This window comes from Falco punctatus (genome assembly GCF_963210335.1).
Source record: "Falco punctatus genome assembly, chromosome: 5".
In the NCBI taxonomy this organism is placed as follows: Eukaryota; Metazoa; Chordata; class Aves; order Falconiformes; family Falconidae; genus Falco; species Falco punctatus.
Window position 1 is genome coordinate 77,068,075 of NC_137584.1, and position 21,406 is coordinate 77,089,480.

At 36.9% G+C, this 21,406-nt stretch overlaps 1 protein-coding gene across 4 annotated transcripts in view; it reads right to left on the minus strand.

The window, feature by feature from the left end:
* SUPT3H (SPT3 homolog, SAGA and STAGA complex component) overlaps nucleotides 1-21,406 on the minus strand; it is a 297,812-nt gene that overhangs the window by 71,335 nt on the left and 205,071 nt on the right. For all 4 annotated transcript variants that reach the window (XM_080388553.1, XM_080388554.1, XM_080388552.1 and 1 more), the window contains exons 4-6: nucleotides 20,703-20,789; nucleotides 19,416-19,506; nucleotides 17,579-17,715 (exon numbers count right to left, since the gene is read on the minus strand). In XM_080388553.1, coding sequence (XP_080244679.1) covers nucleotides 17,579-17,715; nucleotides 19,416-19,506; nucleotides 20,703-20,789 — 315 coding nt within the window. The remainder of the gene's footprint in view (nucleotides 1-17,578; nucleotides 17,716-19,415; nucleotides 19,507-20,702; nucleotides 20,790-21,406) is intronic.

Consider the following 21,406-nt stretch of genomic DNA (forward strand, 5'->3'; position numbering starts at 1 on the left):
TGCTTCCCCCAGAAAAGCAGTGACTGATGTGCATTACACAATCTGCATGTTTTTTTATAAAGACAGAGTACATTTCTCTTCAAGCTCAAAATAATTGGTAAGAGAGATGTCTCTCACAACTTCCCAGGCTGGATTTGGCTGCCTGCTGCCTCTCAAACAACCCTGGTTTCCCAATCAGAAAGAGACCAGGACCTCGATATTCCAAACTCCTACCTGGGTTCTGCTAGTAAATTGCCATCTGAGCATGACTGAGTGCAAACAAAGCCCTGAATTAATCACGGTTTAGGGCTTGTTTCACCATTATTGCAGAGTTTATGGGGTTATTGGCCCTGATACTAAAGCAGTGCAAAGTCTGTGCGCGGCGATGTCATGGTGCACGCTAGCCATGCACACCCAGAGTGCACAGGCTGGGGGAGAGAAAAGCAGAATCACAACTGCACAACGTGCCCAGGTATGAAAAGCAAGGAGACCCTAAAATTCTCCATCCAAATTGAAATGCTTTGAACAAAAGCAGTAGGATTTTTTAATTTTTTTTTTTTTAATTGGGACTTACTTCATGACACTGACAGCAGAATTTGGCCCAGGGTGATTATTTCCTTAGTCAAATGTTAATGACTGTGTGACATTTGCTGTTTATTTAACTATGCAGGATTTTCTATGCTGATATTCATTATTCTTTCTTAGTTTACTTAAATATGAGCAAATTTATCTTCATAGTAGCGTTGTGAGCATTATCTACGCTATATATATATGAGAAACAAAAACATAAAAAGATCATTTTCCCCAAGGCAGTTTGCTTAATTGGCAAACATTTCTTTTTTTTCCTCTACTTTCTCTTTCATCTTTCTGATGTTAGAGAGAAAAAGGAAAAAGTGAAGATTCTGGGATTTAACAAAACAATTTAGCATTTGGAATTAAGTTAATTTGAACCATCAGCTAATTTGGAACAATATATTTTGTTAGTCCCTAACACCATGCCCATTGATAAATATACCACAAAATTATTAAGCGTTTACATAAAACTAAAGAAACATATGCTGTTATTAATTCAAAACAATCACCACCATCCAAAGACACGACAGGAGTTCTTTTATTAAACATCCCCATTCATTTCTCTGGGAAAAAAAAAAAAAAAGAAACCTCAAAAAATATATTTTTGAATTCTGCAAAACTTTCACAGTAATACTTAAACCAGCTACACTTTGCATAAGAAGTAGAACTGCAAGTTTTAGATGAAACTTTACTGATACATCATTTAAGAGCAGAAAATTCAAAATTTTATTTTGTGAACACAATTTGCCAGATGTTGTTAGTCTGGTTAAGACTGGAGGAATACTTGAAGACTTTCAAGGCTGAAAGTCAGTGAAACTTACTGCCTCGTGAAAACTATGCAAGCACATGCCGGCAGCTTTTAGTATCTGAAATGTAGATGTTCCATACCAGTGAAACCACAGTTTGTTAATAGCAAACTTCCAATGAGTTGTATCTTAAATAATCTGAACCATTTCATGGCAAAACAAACACAAGGTTGTTTTGGGGAGCCTTCTCAAGTGATTATAGCTTACCTTTAACAGAAGAAACCAATCCTACGTACCCTGGTCTCTTGCTCTGCAGCACTGACTGCCCCCTCAACACCCTAGACCCTTCATCTGTTTATAAAAAATGAGGTACCATTACAATAGTTTTGATGGGAATTTCTTTTTATAAATGCTGAGATGAGGGGAAGGAGAGCAAAGAGCATCTACTGTATATGGATTCATTACCATATGCTTTACTGATAGTTTATCCTGTTTCCTAATGAAAGCAAAAAACCCCCCACTGTGTCTCTATTAAAAAGCAATCAGATTTGGTATCCTGGTGACACTTTAAAGAGCACATTATGTGGGAAAACAAAATAAACATTTACCCTGGCAAATGAAAGTGAATTTGGGTTTTGACATACTTGGCAAGAAGGTAGAATTATATTCATGTCAAGTATGCAGAAAAACTAATATAATATTTAAATATTTGCTTAAGTAATATAGAATTTAAAACAACACATTAGAAGAAACATTTTTTGTGAAATATTTGAAGTTTTTTAGTAAAAAAAGGAACATGCCATGGAAGTAATATGCTCAGCTGAAATTTCAAACTTCTACAGCCTTTGTTACAAATTTCCTTCGCTTGTAAAGTGGTAGAGTCTTCATCTTCACTGACAAGTCTTTATTTATATTTCCAAGACAAAGGCAGTTGTTATATTGATGGCTTAAACTGATAGTGAATATATGCAGCTTACCAAAAAAAACAGCCCTTGAGAACCTGAACCTTACAAATATGGATACAATGAGCTAACGTCAACACCATCTCAGCTAAATCCTATAGCACTCTTCTACTGTCGGATGCTACACGTGTGCAATTATTCTAAAACTCCTTCAGTCTGCAACAAGACATAATTTGGTAAAGACAGATCTTCATACCACTCAAAGTATCTGAATGCTGTATGTTAATGATCTCTAAAATTCTCAGTTTTGTCTAATAACATAGCACTAATTCATTAATTGAGCTGGATACTGGATGCTAGTTTTAGGTCCAAAATTAAGTGTTTTGATGCACTGTCTAAGGATGCAGACATTGGACTCTCCTTTTTGGATGTAAATCTAAACTCATATTAGCTGCACATACCCACAAAAATCAAATTTTCCAGTGTATCAGAATTATAAATTATTATGAAGTTTGAGGCATAATATTCTGAGTTACTAAGAGTATTTTAATGCATTTATTTTTTTATAAAAAGCTTTGCTTAATTTTATCTCATTTGGATACACATAATTGGAAAATATTTTGAAACATTTCTAAATTGCCATAATAATACCGTAATAACTTAAAGCAACGCCACCGGTCTTAATGTAATTGTACATTGTAGAAATGTGTCATTTTAAAATCACTTGAAAAGAATTCATTTAAATGTAAACTGATTTGTAAATTTAATTATGAACTATTAAACTAACTGCTCGGACTTGCAGTTCTTCTAAATCAGCATAGCTCCTATGAGTCCCCCATCATAAGAGAGAAGCCACTGTTTATGTCAAATCAGCAATTAAAAGTCATATAAAGAGTATTCAGACTATAAAAAACAAAAAGGGGTAGTTTAGGGAATTTGACTTTCAATCTTCTTAATTCGCAGTGCCTGACACAAATCGTTACGATGCATTAATAACAGCTTTTGAACATAGTATTCATTCATCCATCCTGATACAGAAATAAATTTAAAAAGACACTATTCCCTGTGCACATTCTTAAATCTGCTTGCAATGAAAACAACATATTCCAATGTTTGTATGGATGTTTGCACCATTCAATTCAGCATGCAAAATTTTCAGTCACTTACAAAAGAGGAAAACAGAAAACATTTTTAAATACAGAAAGAATTCTTTTTTTTCCACCCACTGTTATCCTACAGTTGGTCAAATTATTTTTTTTAAAAGGTAGAAAGCCTTGAATTCAAGACCGTAGCAAGAGATAGCTCAGAACCCTACTACCCAGATAAGCTCCTGAAAGGGATGCCATGGCTCTAATTCATGTTCAAAATCAGATATAAAGGCATTGAATGTATGACATAGTTCAGGTTGATATTCTTGTTGCTGGGCACTGACAGCTTTGTAAATTTAACCTGAGAATGAAACTAATTTAATTTTGAAAATGTCAAAACCTACTGACACTTCTAAGGATATCTCTCATTCTATTTAGATTTTCCTGGAGGTTCAGGCTAACTGAACTGGAAGGGTTAGGTGGTTTTTTTTTGGAGATGGAGGAGTAGCAAGAGGAATCAAAGATCCATGAAGAAAAAGGAAAAAAAAGCCTTAAAAATCACACAACTCTACTCACAGAATAATGGAAAAATGTCTTCAGTTCAAAATATTATACTTAATAATTTAACATAAGTAATACGCAAAGAACAATAACTGGACAATAAACAATATAGATAATAAAGATTAAAAAAAAGCGCAAGATTTTTAAACATAGCTTTGAAGTCTATTTAGTATTAAAGGTTCTTATAGTGTAGCAACACTAACAGCCACAGTTTGGCATCAATTACTTGACTGTGCTGTTAGAAGCTGCTGTAGATTCTCATGCCATCATATATGCTGCTGGAGAACCGCTGGTGGTTGCTTGGCTTCCTCAGGGTTTCTGAATTTTTCTGACATTTTTAGAGTCAGATCTATCGTTTCTCAAAGATGCCCATATCTCCTCAGCATTTTTGTCTCTCTTTAAAATACAATTCAGGGTAACAAGGTTAGCAGACACAGCACTCATCTCACCAATACAGTTCTGTAAATACTAGAACGAGAAACCAGTTCTCCAGCCTTCGGATACATCAAGAGTTAACTCCTATTGTAAGAAGGGTGTGATTAGTAGCTGGAAATCTGCCTGAGTTTAGTACATTTGAGGATGTTATTACGATTTTCAGATATAAAATAATTAGTTGATGATATGAGCTGACAGCTAATACATCTACAATAAACATAAAAAAAAAATATTTCCAAGCGGATGTAGAGTATGTGTTCCGTTTCTAGCTGTTTGATATGGTCTGTGTAAGGAGCTAGGACTCAATACCAGATGCTGTATGTTCTACAAGCTTTTTCTGCAGATGTCTGCAGCCTGAGAAAATCAACAGTGCTTTGAATAACACTCCTAGTAAAAGCATCTTCTTGTCAGAGTCACTGTATGATATAGGATATGAATCCCACACAAGTGGATGAACTGATTTTAAATAATACCATCTGACAATGGTAGAAAAAAATCCCTCTTCGTAGGTCTGACAAAGTCCTGGAAATGGCTGTTAGCATCGGGAAATAAAGTCCAGCCCTCTGACAGAGACTACCCATCCCTCGTTTGTTTGATCAAATGGAAAACTAAATTTAATGATTGCTTCTGAGGTTCCAGAGGCAAATCTTCAACAGCAGTTAACTCTGCTACCAAGAAGCCCCTATCTTTGCCCCTCACGTGCGACACTCAAAAGAAGAGTCTGGGAAAAATGTTTGAGACTTATTTGAAAATAAAATATATGCATCTTAATGTATTTTTTATATTACCACTTTACATTCCTTTCTTGCCATTACTTTTAAAGAAATCTCTTTTAGAACATCAAGCATGTTGTGTATACGACAGATACCCTTATACCAAAAAAATCCTAAAAGCTTGCCACTGCCTGCATACAAAAGTGAGAAGAGCTACACCTTAAGCCATAAATCCACACGTTCACTTGAGAAGAATTTTTTTATTTTCAGAAATAAGCCTGTGGCCCCCCACTTGATAAAGCTTTTACTGAATTCACATAAATCGATGTCTGAAATTTATTCTCTTGCAAAATTAATATTTTTTCTAGTGAGAGTAGCATGGTCCTGTCTTCCTTGAAAATTTAGGTCTAGCTGTGGATGTACTTGTTCAAGCCAAAGTAGCAGCGATGCCTGATTTCTGCCACGTTAAAGTCAGCTAAATGTGAATCCCAGATTATTAAGAGTGAAATGTTGATCTCAAGAATATTTGTAAGATTAAAGTTTGCATGTTCAGTCCATGAGGACTTTATGTAAGGTAGCCATCTAAACATGAGAAGCATTACTGTTTTTCCTGAGTATCCAAATTAAAATAATCTTTTCTGATTCATTTAATGAAAATGTGTAACTGTCTAGGTATCCTCAATTTTAATCAAAGATGGAAAAGCAAAATGCAAAAAAAGAGAGGAGACAAAAGTTAAAGCTTGAAGGACAAAACTTACAAATGGAAACATATGCTACCTTGTTATAGTTAGTAAACTGTGCCGGCTTATTATCCCGGCTGTTCTGGGTCTGTTTTCCCTTGGATTGGGTAAGGATGCACCTCCCATTTTGCAACATGTGGAGCTTAATTATAGTACTTTACCATTTCAACAGACACTTCAGATGCTTAAATCTTACTGCTTCTGATTCCATAGCTGTGACACATGTGTGAAGCTATCACGGAGTGCAATTTTGCACAGCAGCCAGATCATATTCTTACGGAAGAATACAGCAAGCAACATTGTAGATAAAATAAACCACAATGACTTGAGACAAAATGAAAGACAGAAAACCCTGTTCCTTATATACATAAAATGTCTATTGCAGGAAATACCAACAGTTACAGATTACAGAAAGTGCAGAAGCTGGAAAGTCCAATTATACGCTACCTAGATTTTTAAAGAGTTTTTAGAAATTTGAGATGGTTTATCATCTGTGTGTTTTATAAAAGTTGTTCTATTTCCATTCTGCCTGTCATTTTAATATCTAAAATGGGAAACTTCAGTCCAGAATCATAGAATGGCAGAATGATTTACACCAGAAAAAGTTTGGGACCTGTCCAGAGATCTCCAGTTCAACTCTTTGCTCAAAAGCAGTCCAATTAGATCCAGTGGCTCAGGACCTTGACCAGTGAAGTTTGGAGTATCCTCAAAGTTGGAGACTTCCTCAAGCTCTCTGACCAACCAGTTTCAATCTTTGATTAAGATTTTTTTTCTTGCATTACGTATCGGTCCAAATTCTGCCCTGTACCATGCACACTCAAGCAGGGTCTGGCTCTGGCTCCTCCACATCCTGCTGTTAGTCAGCTATAGACAGCAATACAATTTCCCTTTAGCCTCTGCTTTTCCAGGCTGAACCAGCTCTTCCCAACCAGCCTTTTGTCCTAGGTCAGGTGATCCAGCCCCCTAAACTTCTTGGTGACCCTCTGTCAGACTCACTTCAGTATGTCAAAGTCCTTCTTGTACTTGGGGGCACAAAACTGGACGCAGATTCCAGACGCAGTCTCACAAATGCCCAACAATGGGGCAGCATTATTTCCCTCGAGCTGCCGGCTAACCTCTGGCTAACGCAGCCTGCTGCGGCTGCCCCACAAGCTGCTCTGTCGCATGGGGTTACTGCATCCCACGGTTGCTTTTGTTGAACTTCCCAAGGTTCCCATCAGCCCATGTCTCCAGTCTATCAACAAGATCCTTCTGAACGGCAGGCTTCCTTTCCAGAGATTTGACTGCTCTGGGATTATGACTCAATATTTATTTACCACGCTATGAATTACTGCTTTTATTTCATTTGTAAGATTCAACAGCCAGTTATGTCTGAGTTTCAGGCATAAAGAGAAAGAAATGCTTCAAGAAAACGCAGTGCAAAGGGAGACAGCTACCCTGGTTAAGAGATGTCCTATGCTTACTTCAGTGCCATGCACATTAATTTGCATGGAAAGCTGATAAAACTAAAATTACATGAAGATGCACACTTTGCATTCTTCATTGTACTTGTATTCTTATTGTCAGTAATAAAATGATAGCTCCTCTAAAAACCTGCTGTAGGATCCCATTTTAAGGACAGTCTAAGCGTGAGGTTGCAAGTGTAGCCCTATCAGAATGAGCTGTGAAACCAACAGTGCTGGGATTTCTAATATACTTCTGAATTCAACAGGAAGCAATGTGGTCGTTAGTAGATTATCTTAATGACCTTCACCTTAGGCAACAGATCATCTGGCTTTCCTAATGACATCTGAACTCCAGTGTGAACGTAGGTGGGAAGACTTGGCCCCAGTAGCTTTGCAAATGGGAATGAAAAATGACAACACTTGTACTTAGGAACTGGGCAATATGTAATCAAATCTCATGACATGCTAGCCTTCAGGCTGGAATGGACTCAGAGGAGGAGAATGATACATAGACAGTAACTACTGAATTGAGATTCTTGATTTTCTGCTTAAGTGTCTGTGACAAAGGTTCACAAAATCTTATCTGAATTCAGCTAAATACCTTTGGCAATATAAACCAGAAGTTAGCAAAATGACCTCTTTACTTCCAAGGAGAAAAACTGCACTCGTCCTGGCTAATCCTGCGGTCAGAAGGAAAAAGGAAAAACAAAAGTCCAAAGTAAAAACAAAAGGAGGAAAGTAAAGATCAAACATACATAAGAAGGGACAGAACAAATCTCCATTTAGCCCAGGCTCCAACTGTAGCTAGCTGTGAAGGCTTAGGGGCTAGTATAACTACAAGATGAGCTTATAATAATTATTTCCCTGAATAGTCATACAGCACCCGGTGACCTGTGGCTCAAGCACTTTCTTAACCAAATACGCCTTTGTATTCAATATCTTTCAATAGATTCCCACCACACACCCACCCCACCCCCCACCCCTTAAGTAGTGCTATTCAATAGATCTTAGCTCATTTTGGCTATATTTAGCTGGAGTGCAGCTTGGAAGTTACTTTCACTGCTCCTCTGTGTTGTCCATACGCTACAAGCTACAAACCGTGGATGGAGAGGCTGTGATGACACGTGGCTTGCTCACTCTGCTATCGAGGGTAAATGCCAATTTGAAAGAAAGGGATCCTCAGTAATTCTGTAGAAGGTATTTGCAGGGCTAACCCATGAGCCTGATTAACACTAGGTTTTGGTTCCCTGCTGGATTCTAATACTGAGAAAGGCATTGTTATTTCCTTAGTGAATATACAGAGTAAGGAGAGGAAGAAAGTGGCCTCCCTACTATACCTGTCATGTTTAGCAATAGTAGGTAAATGAACATTCAGATAAATTAATTTGGCACTGCCTTATGTTGAGACGCGCATCAGCCTCCTACAGATGAAGCAGGGGAAAAAATCCTTTCGTTAGTATTGGTTTGTGAATGTTCTCACCTATCTGTTAAATCCAGGACCTTACTGTTACTGTTACATGCAGCAGCTAAAATAGAAGACCACCATCAAACCCCCTTCTATTTCATGCTACAGGGAACCTTCTGCTATCGTCTTCACTTGTTAGAAGACCTTATTTTCTTCCACAGAAAGGTTTTGGGATATGAACGCTTAAATGGAAGGAAAAAGGAATTCAGAAGCAGGCATCGAAGCTTGGTTGAACAGTGGCTGATGATCCACGGTGCTCCTGCACCATAGAGCTTTGTAGGTGGGAGCGAGAGAAGCAGGTGGTTGTGAAGGTTTCTGCCAAAAAATGGAGGTCTCTGTGCTGAGGTTTCAGTCTCACTCTTCATAATAGTGTCAGAAAATCTCTTCCTTGCAACAGGTGAGAAGTGTGAATGACTTTAGACTAATTCTGTGTTTGAAATTTTTGTGTAATTTTCACTGGTGTTGCCAGTCTATGGCTTTTTCTTTTGAGTTTTGTGAATCCTGTGCAAAACAGCCTCAAAAATGGTTTTATGTGAGTGACTAGTTCAGGAAAGCTTGAGATGTTAAAACACTTCTCAGTATAGGCCTGGTTAACTTATCCTAAGAAATAAACTGTTACCATTTTTTCTTCATTCAGAAAGGACTTAAATATTCAGGTAATGGAGCTTAAAAGATTAGTTATTTTGCTACTTAAAGGTTCAAAGAACTGAAAAAAATAAATTTTTTCCCCCCAAAACCATCTGAATTACATTCTGTCTTGTAAAGATTTGCATTATCACATTTCTATGCAACTTCAGAAATACAAATCATTATCAGTGCTGATTTGTTTCGTTACTTCAAAGTACGACAGCAATTTCAATAATGTACTACCAATTTTCTAATAATAACCTAATACCAATCAATAACCTACAACAAATTGCCAGATTTCAGCATCATTCCTTGTTCCCAGTACTTCAACATTTACATAAACAATAACTGTGTTGTGAGTACCAATACGTGGTGACCAGTCTATCTAAGCCACAAACACGTTAAACATAGGATGCCAAATAAACACAGCATTAAAATACATGTAGAAGGAGAATGTTTCCCTAGTCTTACATTTAGATCTTAATCAAACCCTCTGTGGAAATACTGTTTACGTATATGTGTGTCTACATTTAATTATATATGTGTGTGCGTGTCTGTGTGCGTGTGTGTGTGTGTATTTAAAGTTTCCTTCCAAAAGTTGTTACAACAGTCATTTGCGTGTCAAAAATACAAAATACAACAGCCCAGATTCTTCCTCTTCCTCTGAGAAAGTAAACAGTGGCAAAAAAATATTCAAAGAACTAAAAGACAGGAAAGCAAATAACACCTTGTCCTCCCAGCAAAACTGCCCGAACTTGCAGTATGAGCACTGTTCACTAAAATGCTCTAAACCCAACAATATTTTACCAGGACTGAAGACCCAAACAAACAGCACACTTTACGTAACCATAGCAATCAACCCCAGTGTGAGAAAACCCTAATAATCTGAGATTTTTACCACAGTAAAAAGTCCATTGGTATTGCAGCCTGTAACAAGAAATCTTTTCCACTTGATATCTTTTTCCCATTCCAATGAGAATGACACAATATACAGACATACAGATAACAACGAAAAACTGTTTCTGTTTATTTTCTGTTTACTGTTAACCTATTCAACCATTACCCAAGAGAAACACTGTTTTCCCAGTATCCCAAACACTCCCAAGCAACGTGTAACCAGAGAAACCATTAATACCAGCAGGCTTATTTTTACACCAAATAATGGTTACAAACACTTTGATACCCAGACAGCTAATTTACAGTTGAGATGCTACTAGTTGTGCTATCTTTGCAGTCATCTGGAAACACTGGGCTGATGCAGTGAAATTAATTCCCTCTATATTTGCATTCCTAACTTTGGTAAGTATGTCTTGCAATATTGAAAAAACCCACTGCCTAGAGAATAAAGGCTTTTTTTCTTGACTGATGTTCCATCTACACTCCTTTTAATCTTTGCATCTATGTATATCAAAAGAAGCAGACAGCATACAGGGAGCTGGTGACCTTATAGACTGTCAGAGATCATCATTACACTCTTTCATATCATCAAGGTCCCACTGCATACATAGAACTTCAGTCTCCAAAAACAGCCACCCCAGAGGCACCAGAAGTACTTTTCCTAACATCTGATGAATTACACTCAAATGTGACTCAAATGTTTTTGGAAAAAAAGGGGGGGGCGGGGGGGGGGGTGGGCAGAGAGAAGAGAAAAGAAAAAGCATTTTTCTCTCTGATCTAAAGAACTAACTTTCCCCTGGATCGTTTCTCCCTTGTTTCTGAGTAGGGAAGGTGCCCTAAGTTACTGGGATGTTTAAACTTGTAGGCAGGTACAATTAAGTGAAAATCAGGCCAAACTGTGGCAGTGATGCACTGAGCTCTCAAAGCAGCTTATGTGGGTGGGAAAAGGAGAGCCTGGGGTTTTTTTCATCATTGTCCCAGAAATCTAGTGTTCTTGGGCAGGAATTTTCCCACTCCTATTTGAGTATATTACTTAGCCGTTTTAAGTCCCTTTTCAAATTCAAGGCAATCTCCTCTTATTTGGCCTGCACACACAGATGAGGATGACACCGGTTTACCTTAGGGCTGCAATTATTTAGTCCATACAATAATATATCACAAGGTTTTCAATGGTATGGCTTGTCCTTCCGCGTCCCATCACTGGGATACCTTTGCCAGAATTTGACAGTGCTGGGTAAACAATAAGGAACCTTATTTTCTATCCCCTTTTTTTTTTTCAAAATTTAATGTCTTAAAATTTAAGGCTAGAACTTGAGTTGCTGGTGTCAATGATGTAATATCAGAAAGCTGCAGTTGTACATGTGGACCAGCACAATATAAATGGATGATAGAGCTGTGAGAGTATTTTTTAGAGACAGCACAAAAATGTAACAGGGATTACATTCCTATTCTCAAGTGAACCTGCGCAGCCATGCTTACTTGTAGCCACACAGACTCCATCCCTTTCCTAGCTCCCCAAAACACAAGCCTTTTCCATTTCTAACGCTTTTAATCTTGGCCTTTCAGCCTCCACTCCCCACATATGGCCAGGACAGAAGCAGAATGGTCACTGACAACACAAAGAAATTCCCTGCAAGACAAATACATCCCGAGGAGCCTACAGAACTGTGTAGCTCTCTGTAAAGAAGACACTAACATTTCATCAGCTGAACAGGTCTCTAAACTCTGCTATTTATACTGCCGAGGTGTCCAGTAATTACACTGGGAGATGACACACTCAGCTCACATGCAAAAACCCCAAATGAATTTAAACATTCTCATCTGCAGACAAATCTTATCCCAAGATGCATTCCTTCATATGGTGTGGCTGTTAAAACAGAAAAAGGTTATAAATTGTGATTCTAAAATTTAATAAATTATATATCTGGGCACAATCTTGTGAGATAACAGAAGTCACCGCACAACTACATGCAAAGATTCTGTCCCAAAACATAGATTCTGCCAACAAGAATCTGAAATAAGAAAGTTAAAACCAATTCTTTCTGAAGAAAAAGTAAATTTATCATAAAAATCACATAGCAAAAAAAGATGTGCTCCGAGCAACAATGCACTGATGCTTAGTAACATAAAACTTCTCGGCTTGTCTGCCGGCATGCAGTTTCTATTAAGTATGTGTTGTCTGTACTACAGCACTAAGCTTTCCATATGGGCTTTAAATCAAATTCCAGTTTGTTATTGATACACCCTGCATGAACAGATACTCCCTAAAGAGTAATGACCCCACACAGCACTTACACTGGCATAATTTTCGCCAGCCAAACGAGCACAGTAGTACTTAAAAGGCCTTAGAGCTCTTTCTAAATAATTTCCTGCTTATTTAATTTGTACATTTTTTCCCAAATTATTAAAATTAATCAGAGTACTTCATCCCCGTCTTCTTATCCTCCCTGAACAGAAGAGCTCATACATTTTTTTCTGACTTATGCCATCAAATTTTAGCTGTCCGAATTAAATGACGTGCCCAAGTCAGCATGGAGCAACCTGTGCCTGTGCTCCTGCCCTCCGAGCCTTCCAGAGAGCACGGCCACATCCAGACCATGTGGTGGAAAGAGCTCCTGGCCCTGGCTAGCTCCCAGGAATTGTTTGGGACAACATGACCTGCTCAGGTCAAAGTGTGACCACTCAGAAGTTGATCGTATGCCAGTAGGAAGGAATCTTCTTGGTCACTGTCTAATTTACTACTACATGCCCAAGTCTATTTTATTTCTGAAATAGAGTGGACTTCCAGAGCATAGCTCCTTGTACCCCAAGGTGCACTTAGGTGTGTTTAGGGGTCTGTAATTTGTAACACAAATTAACCGTGTCTGAACAAAGACAAAAAAAAAAAAAAAAACAAACAGGAGTAATTAAACCTCACATGAAAAAACGATATATTCCAAAGGCACCTACACTTCATTGCAATATATCGTGTTTTGCACAGGACCCATAGCATTTCTGTGAGCTTCGTGCAGATATCTCACTAACAGAAGCATACTAATGAGCAGCACAGGAAAAATCACATCCACAATGAACTTCCTAGAACAACAGTATGTACCTGTAATTCTTAAATACCTAATGTAAGCCATAGGACAGTACGCCTTAAAGAACCACAAGCTTCTGTCAATCCCTTTCCATAGGGATGTAACTTAGTTTTAATATTTTGATGGCTTCCAGCCTGCTTTCAAGGTAGTGTAATCTTCTAAGGAAGTTATTTTCCCTCCACTGTTTATTCAAACTTGCAATGTACTATGAGAGCATTATGGTAGCTACTGCAACTGAATTATTGCCATATAACATCTGAGTGTTGGAAATATACCCCTAAACTAGCAGTCAGAGTGACAGAAAAATGGTGTTTCTCTTAATCCTTGGGGAACAAAAGCGAAACAGAGCATTCACAGCATGATGCTCTACGCATTCCTCTGTATGTCAGTTCAGATTTCTGAGGGGAAGACTTTTTCCTGGTGGGGGAGGTATTGGAACAATAAAACAAATGATAAAAAAATTTGATATTTACAGACTGAGAAAGAAGTCAGCTTTCCAACAACATTGGACTTGAAGTTTTAAAATAGCTGTACTTGATTTTAACAACGACATGGAGAATTTGATAGTGGTTTTCATAGAAAAATGCAGAACTGGAGTTACCATTCACAAAATCACAGCCAAACCTGCAGCCAGTTTTACTATGGACAGGTCACCTGTGAGGTTCAGAGTAGCAACATAAGGACACAAGCACCCAAACCTGCATCTCTACCCAAACTTCAAAATACAGAAAAATGCAGAGATTTTAAAATTTACATGCCCCTTCTTCCCACACCAATTCAGTCATATCCCACAGGAATCCCCACTCCCCCCTCTAAATGATTTTTAAGAGACAGAGGAAAGCAGAACTGCAATCCACTTGTAACATTTCCTTTCTCCTGGATTCTGTCATACAATAGGAACAGAAGAGAAATGGAATTCCAGAGTACCACCAGCTCTGGTTCTTCCAGAGCCTAGCCTGGAATAATAACAAATAAAAACAATAACAAAGGGGTGTTAGGTAGAGCGCCAGTACATATGTTGTTCGCAAGAGACTGTCACCTGTTACAAAGACAACTTCTGTGGTTTGGATAACTCTCCTTCACACACTCAGTTCAATTACATCTATGAGCAAGAATAGTTTATTCCATCTATAACTGCTCTTACCCTGAGCAGCACCGTTTCACTGGTGTTTCACTGCTGTCTTAGGAGGGCAAAATACTAACTGTTACAAAGTTAGACAGAGATGCTATTCCAGTTTTTAATTTTTGATTTTGCCAATACAGTTGGCAGGTTTGCCACTATTTATTGCTATTATTGAAGTTTTTTGTAAGTCATCTAATCACAACGTACCAATAACATAACCATGTTTTACGACAAAGTCATGTGAATTTTGTTCTTAATTTCTGCCCTGTATTTCAAGAGTATTTCATTTTCCTTTGCATGTTGCTATTATTACTGTTTTAGAGATAGTCCCTTCGGTTCAAATTAAAACCAGAGGATACATCAATAAGTTCTATATACAGTCCTAGAAGAACGTCCTTTCTTTTTAATATGACAGCATTAGTGTGTGGTTTCAAGTCAAAAGTGTAGCATCGTTTGCTCTTCGTTAGTAATGTCTGAAAGTGCCTTGGAGCTTTGCTCTGCTCCTCTGTGGTACATATACAGAACAGACCTCACAGAATGGCAAGTGATGTCGTGAAGTCTTAGCTCTAATTTTATAAAATGTTTTAAAAGAAATGAGTATAAGCAATATTTTCTTTTTGTATCATAACTGAAACCATACTGCTAAACAATCATATCCTGTTTAGCCCATAATGACATCAGAAATACATGTTTATCATCTGCTCTGGACAACTTAGCATGATTTTGGCCCAAGGCAAAGTGGAACTGAAATCTTTTACAGTTGTCCAAACCAAGATAACCACACATTTCTGAGGTAATTGATACCTAAAAGGAACACTGCCTTTAGGTTGTAATTCATGATTCAAGCATGCTAATTCCTTAAAGAACACTGTTAAAGTGTCTACTGGATTTCCTCCAAAACTTAGTGTGGATTAAACAATCTACTGCACAAAGAAAATGTGATACATGAGATTAGCCCATCCATTAACAACTCTTCCTTTAAGAATGGATCACATTTCCTTCTGTCTTTGATTCCCTTCCACCTACCTGAAAGTGACAACGACATCCCTAACAAAACAAAGCCAAAAATATGTTAAAGATTTTGAATAGCAAGTCTTGAGCAATCTTCCATGTTTTGTCATTAGTTTTAAAAACTAACAAGAAATAAAATACATAGTAATGACTTCATACCGGTATATAATTCATGGATCTGTTCTAAAATAAGTAGATCTTTATTTTTTTTTAACATGGGAACATATCAAGAGTTCAGAAAATCTAATAAAGTAGATAAGAATTACTTTATATATATATACACACACACACACACACACACACACACTCACTCTACAGTTCATGAATTACAGTCTAGTGAGAATAAACAAAACATGTAGTCAGATGAAAGGTAACTATTTGATTACAGGAGCACATTCCTTGACAGACAAACATTAAGTCAGATTTGTCTTTGTCTAGGACAGGGAACCTCATACTTCTAGCAACTTTTGCAGGTTTTTAGACCAAAAAAATATTATACTGGAATGGCAGAAGAGAATGTGAAGTCAAGCACATAACCCATTCATTCAGAAAAGTGCTTTTATGTATTTTAGCTTGTACAAGCTCAAAGTATTTGTCTGCCTTTATGCAAAACATAGTATTTTGCATAAATATATAAGAAAGCAAAGCAAAACAAAGAAACCATCAGTTTCCAAAACACAAACAGTGGTTGGGAACAACTGTTCTATGACACTAATTCTTAGCTGTGGAGAAAAGGGATTTGTTCCTAGCCAAATTCTTACAGAGAAGAGATTCTTGATTAGGTTTTGATTTCTCCACATTACAGAGGAGAAGGAAGGGGAAACAAGACTGGGAAAGTCCCAGTTCTGAAAAGGGACTCCATTAAGAAGAAAAGATGAGAATTACACCCAGGGAAGCATAAAAATATTATTATTTCCTAGAATTTTCCATGAAATCCTTTCAGTGAAATGAGACTCTAGCAGTCAAATATTAATACACAAATATTACTCAACAGATGAGCCACCTCATCATAGAAAAGAAAATCAAACAAAATCACCCAGCTCCTAGCGCTGAAAGGGTATAAAAACCACTCTAAAAATAACAAATTTCCAACAGCCCTGTGCACTATATTGCTGTCTAAAAATGGATGGAAATTGACTGAAACACCAGTGTGGAATCATGAGCATGCTCCCAGCGCAATTCTGCCTTTGACATCTAGTTGCTCACACAAGACATGAGGAAGAACTGAGCAACTGAGCATTGAACAGGGGCCATGGACCGTTCTCTGTATTCACTGTGGACAAGACTACCGAAAAAGGCAGGGTAGTCCTGTCCACCTACAGAGAATTTGGCCATAGGGATCCAACCCAGACCATGTCACCAGAGATCTGGCCCTGGCCTAGTTCATTAACTCATACAGGTACAGCCTTTGGATCTTATACGTACTTCAGAGCAAATTACATTGAAGAAGAAGCTCTACTGATAGAGAAGACATAGGGTTGATAAGATCTATAAGGCATACTTGCTACAATGAAGTATCTTGTGCCAGTATAGCTAAACCTCAGCAAAACCAAGTAAAACTGGCATCAAAACCAACCGGTATCAATACCACCGTTCCATAGGCTCCCATGCTAATACAGCTAAACTGCTTCTTGATCCCACCCAGCTTTTTGAGAGTGATGTGGTACTGCATCTGTAATGTAGACATATTTTTTCATAAGTACACCAGTTAGAAAATAGGACTTGAAAGAAGGATGGCAATGGCATATACTGAAGCATGCTTGCACAGCATATTTTAATTAACCTGTAATTTGTGTTATATGAAAAGAGTCTTCAAATGCTATTGAAACAATTTTCTGATGAGACAAATAATGAAAAAGAAAAAAAAATGATTGTGAAAAATGTGTGAAATGTTTATAAATAGAATCTACTTTTTACAGGAAGGAAATACAAATGCATGACCAACAGAAAGATCCATAACTACCCTTTCATAATCTTCCTTCTCAGCATGTGTGCTTAAATATCAGGAAATACTGGAGTGAATAGGGAAAATATGGAAATAGGATTCCTTTAGACCATCCGGGCAAAAGGAAAAGGCCCCATGTAACAATTATATAATATGCAACATGAAAAAGGCATCAGACCAGCGTGATGTATGAAATATTTCACAGTTTTCTCTGCTGGAGTTGGGTACCAGTAAAAGAAAAAAATTACCTCCATCCGCTCTTGCTTGACATCATCAATCTCATCATCTTCAAACATGGCTAAGAGCTCTCCAGTCTGGTCAATGGAGTTGAGAAAGTCTTGAGCAAGCTTCTGCCGTTTGTTAGTGTTATTACTGTTGAATTTGTCTTCACAAAGGTAAGCAAAGAACAATAAACAGGTTATTTGGCTTCTCCAAACATCAACTGATGTCCCTAGGAGGGACATTTTAGAATCAGATGCACTATGCAGAAAAAGCTTGTTCTTACTGTCCCTGTACAAGCTGTGCTACCCGACCAAGGTGATATCACTGCTGTGCTGCAGTACAACTGTAGTAAAAAATCACCTTTAGTGTTTTCTAGGATAACCTAGTGGGTTTTTGCAACCTAGAGAAACCTAGTTTCCTGCTCATGTATCATTATTTCTTACTGAAGGATCCACAGTGGACAGAGCTGTAGAAGAAACTACACTTCTTTGGTCGCACAACGCCATGACTCACAGAACGGAGTAAGTAGAGGAAAAGTTCTTTCCTCAAAACATGCAGAGCATCTTCATTACCTACAGGCTAAAGCAAACCATAACACAAACATTAAGACGCAGTTCCACAGGTGACGAACCACTGCTCTACAGTGATAAAAAACCCCTAGAGATGCCTGGCATGGTGATCTCTCTGTTTTTCTAAACAGAATAGCAGCTATAAAGACAGCTTCACAAAACTAAATTAATGGCTTCAATTACCAAAGCCTGCCAGAAAATGCAATCTTTAATTCCCAGATGAACTGCATTTAGGAAGCATTTCATGAGCATCTAAAATGGCTTATGAAAATTATTTCTTTGTTTTAAATAGTGACACAGATCCAAGTATTAAAAGAACCAAAGCTGTCAGGTGGGAAGCTGTACTGCCAGATTGCCTGTGCGAAACAATACACTTTCATATGTGGTGAAAATGAAATGCCACAGGCAAATTAAATCTCAAATGAGTTGACAAAAACTTATCCCTTGATTGATCAAGTCAAAGCAAGGAGTACAATGTTTACCTAACATCAGTGTGGATGCTCAGAGGAACCAAACACAAGGAATTCATTGTAAGGGGGAGATAAAGAAAAAAAGGCTCTGAGAAAGGAGCTAAGTTAAATACAAAAAGTTGTGTATGGACATTGCTAGATGTTAAACAAGTATGGCAAGGTTTAGATTTGCTATGATAAATTTTAACCTAACTTTTTACTAGGAAGTGTTAATTATTTGATTAATATAAATCAACACTTTATACTAGCAAATTATATGGCATAAATTAATACATTTTAATGCAAAGAGCTTTTCCTTTAAACACATTGGTTATAAAATCTGTGACTTGCTCATGGAATAGGGAAACAAAAGTGTTTCCCATTCTTTAAATTACAGATTCAAAATACAAAATGTTAAACCACACTAAAAACAAACCCAGGTCATATATTAGTATTCAGTGACTTCAGTTTATGGGATTTTTTTGTAAAACATGTGAAAATCCTTTGATAAGAATTTAACAAATGTCCATTAAATTGCATGCGGTAGCTGCCACATTTAAATTACACATGCTGAAATCAATTAGCCCTTTCTTTAATCAGCGCCAGTTACTTACTTCAACAGAGTTCTGACATTAAGTAGTCTTACTTATCATTTGGATGGTATGTGCCAATACTTACTTCAGACGTATGTCAAACAGAAAAGCAGAGATTTTAAAACAAATTACTCTGAAGAAAATATTTGTGTGTCTTCAACTATTAAGCAAGACATTAATACTTTGTATTGAGCTGTTCAGTGCATTTATAATATCAAGCTTCCCCCAATTTAAGTGATTTCTTTTTTCTACCTTCAAGGAGGTCGTCTTCTTCTATTCCTTTGACAACTTTGGATTTATAATCTCGAAAAAACATGTATTTTAGCAGCCTTCTAAGCTTCTTCTAAAAGAAAATAAATGCATTTATATTAATTACTGTCATATAGTTACTTTGCTTTCAGACTTTGTTACACACAAACATATGACTGTGTAATACATTACTCAGTAAATATATTTTTTTAAAATGTTCATAATTTTTGACTGCAGAAAAACCATAATTTGAAAGTACATCAAGGTCAGTGAAAATTCCCTATTAATTATTATTCATTTGAGATCCTTGGTATTTTGCTTGCCAACTTTGAGAAAGAAATGGGTTTGACTTTCAGAAAGCAGAAATTCAGAAACCAGGCTTCTTCAGGGCACTCTAAAAATCTTTGCTTAGTTTGGAAATGCAAACCTACAAATGCATATTTTCATGAACTTTGACATGCATATTTCTGCATAACCCTACGCATCACATCAGATAAAGCAACTACAATTGTTTTTCAAGTTTTGGTATTTTTTAATCTTGATATGGTTTTGGTGATTAGGTTTTGCTTATCAAAGAAGGAAAGAAAAATAAAGGGGAGAGAAAAGGGGCAGGGAAAGGACAGGAACTAAGGAAGAAAAGGAGATAAAGGAAGAATAAAAAATGTTGATAAAATAATTGACAGTAATTTTTTAATAATTTTGAAATTTGAAGAAAGAAAATAAATTTAATCTTTGTATGGGAAATTGTTTTTCTAAAATTGCTGTCTTGCTCTACTTGCTATCCAGAGAAAGCAAGACCATCTCTACATTTGGAGATTTTAGTGAGATAAAGCGTAGGAAAAATATTATAAAGGAAAATCAAGACAGTATTTATTGACAGCCTAGATGATGAAATGTTAATGGCCACATTGTCAAATGTTACATCTCCATCCTGCATAACCAGGGGGACATTAGAATGATTGATTTTTAATGAAAGGGATAGAAAGGATAAGGAACAATATTAATACCTTTATTAAGAAATTGTTTTGAGCTCTAAGGTACATTACACCCACCCTAAAGCTTGGTTGAAAAAATCTATTGATAATTAAGTTACAGGGAAATAATGAGAATTAATTAAAATGCTACACAAGTATTGTACTGGGAGCAATACAGTACAGTTGCAGAGAACTATACTTTTAAATAAAGCTATTCCTGATGATGGACTCCTTTCACCTATGTTAAAGGAAGCTCTTTAAAACACGATAAGCAGCTTACTACGTAAAGTAAGAAATTTCTGATGTATTACTTTACCTTATCTTTGCGCATTAAGAACAGGAGATCTTCAGCAGAGATGACTCGAGCTCCTCTCAGCTGAGAAACTTCAGCCGCTTGCTGCAACTAAAATAAATGAATAAATTAGGATGGCTGTTTCTGCGTTAAAAATTTATTCACCAGGGTTTGTTTTAAATAAGTTCAGATAATATTTTGAATGGTCGTGCACAGCAAAATACAAGCTATGCATTAAAACACAAGCTGGGACTCTCAAAGGTGTCACTCACTCGGCTCTTGTTAGCCAAGCGAATAACAATTTTACAAAAAGCCTGAAAGACTTGACAAATCTCAAGCAAAAGCTTTTTTGTTCATATTCAAAATGATTGCTTTTAAAAAGCACTACAACCCCTTTTTTCTTTTCCTGCACCACATTATATCGGAAAATGAACGTATAATTCTCTCAGGCAATGTAAAAATGCCAAATTCTTGCCATAGCACTTTATCTGCAACTGCTGAAAGGTGGCTGATCCCTCTCACAATTTTTTAGAATAACAAATATTAATTTTAAACAGCTTACCTAAGTATTTTTTGAAAGAAACTCTATCCCTACTTGACTTATCATTAGTACAAACCAGACTCACATGAAGAACTTTTTTAGGCATACTCTTATTTCATTTGAGAGAAAGAAAACAAATTGATAGGAAACACTGACTTTATTAATAAATAGGAAAAACTTTATTGAC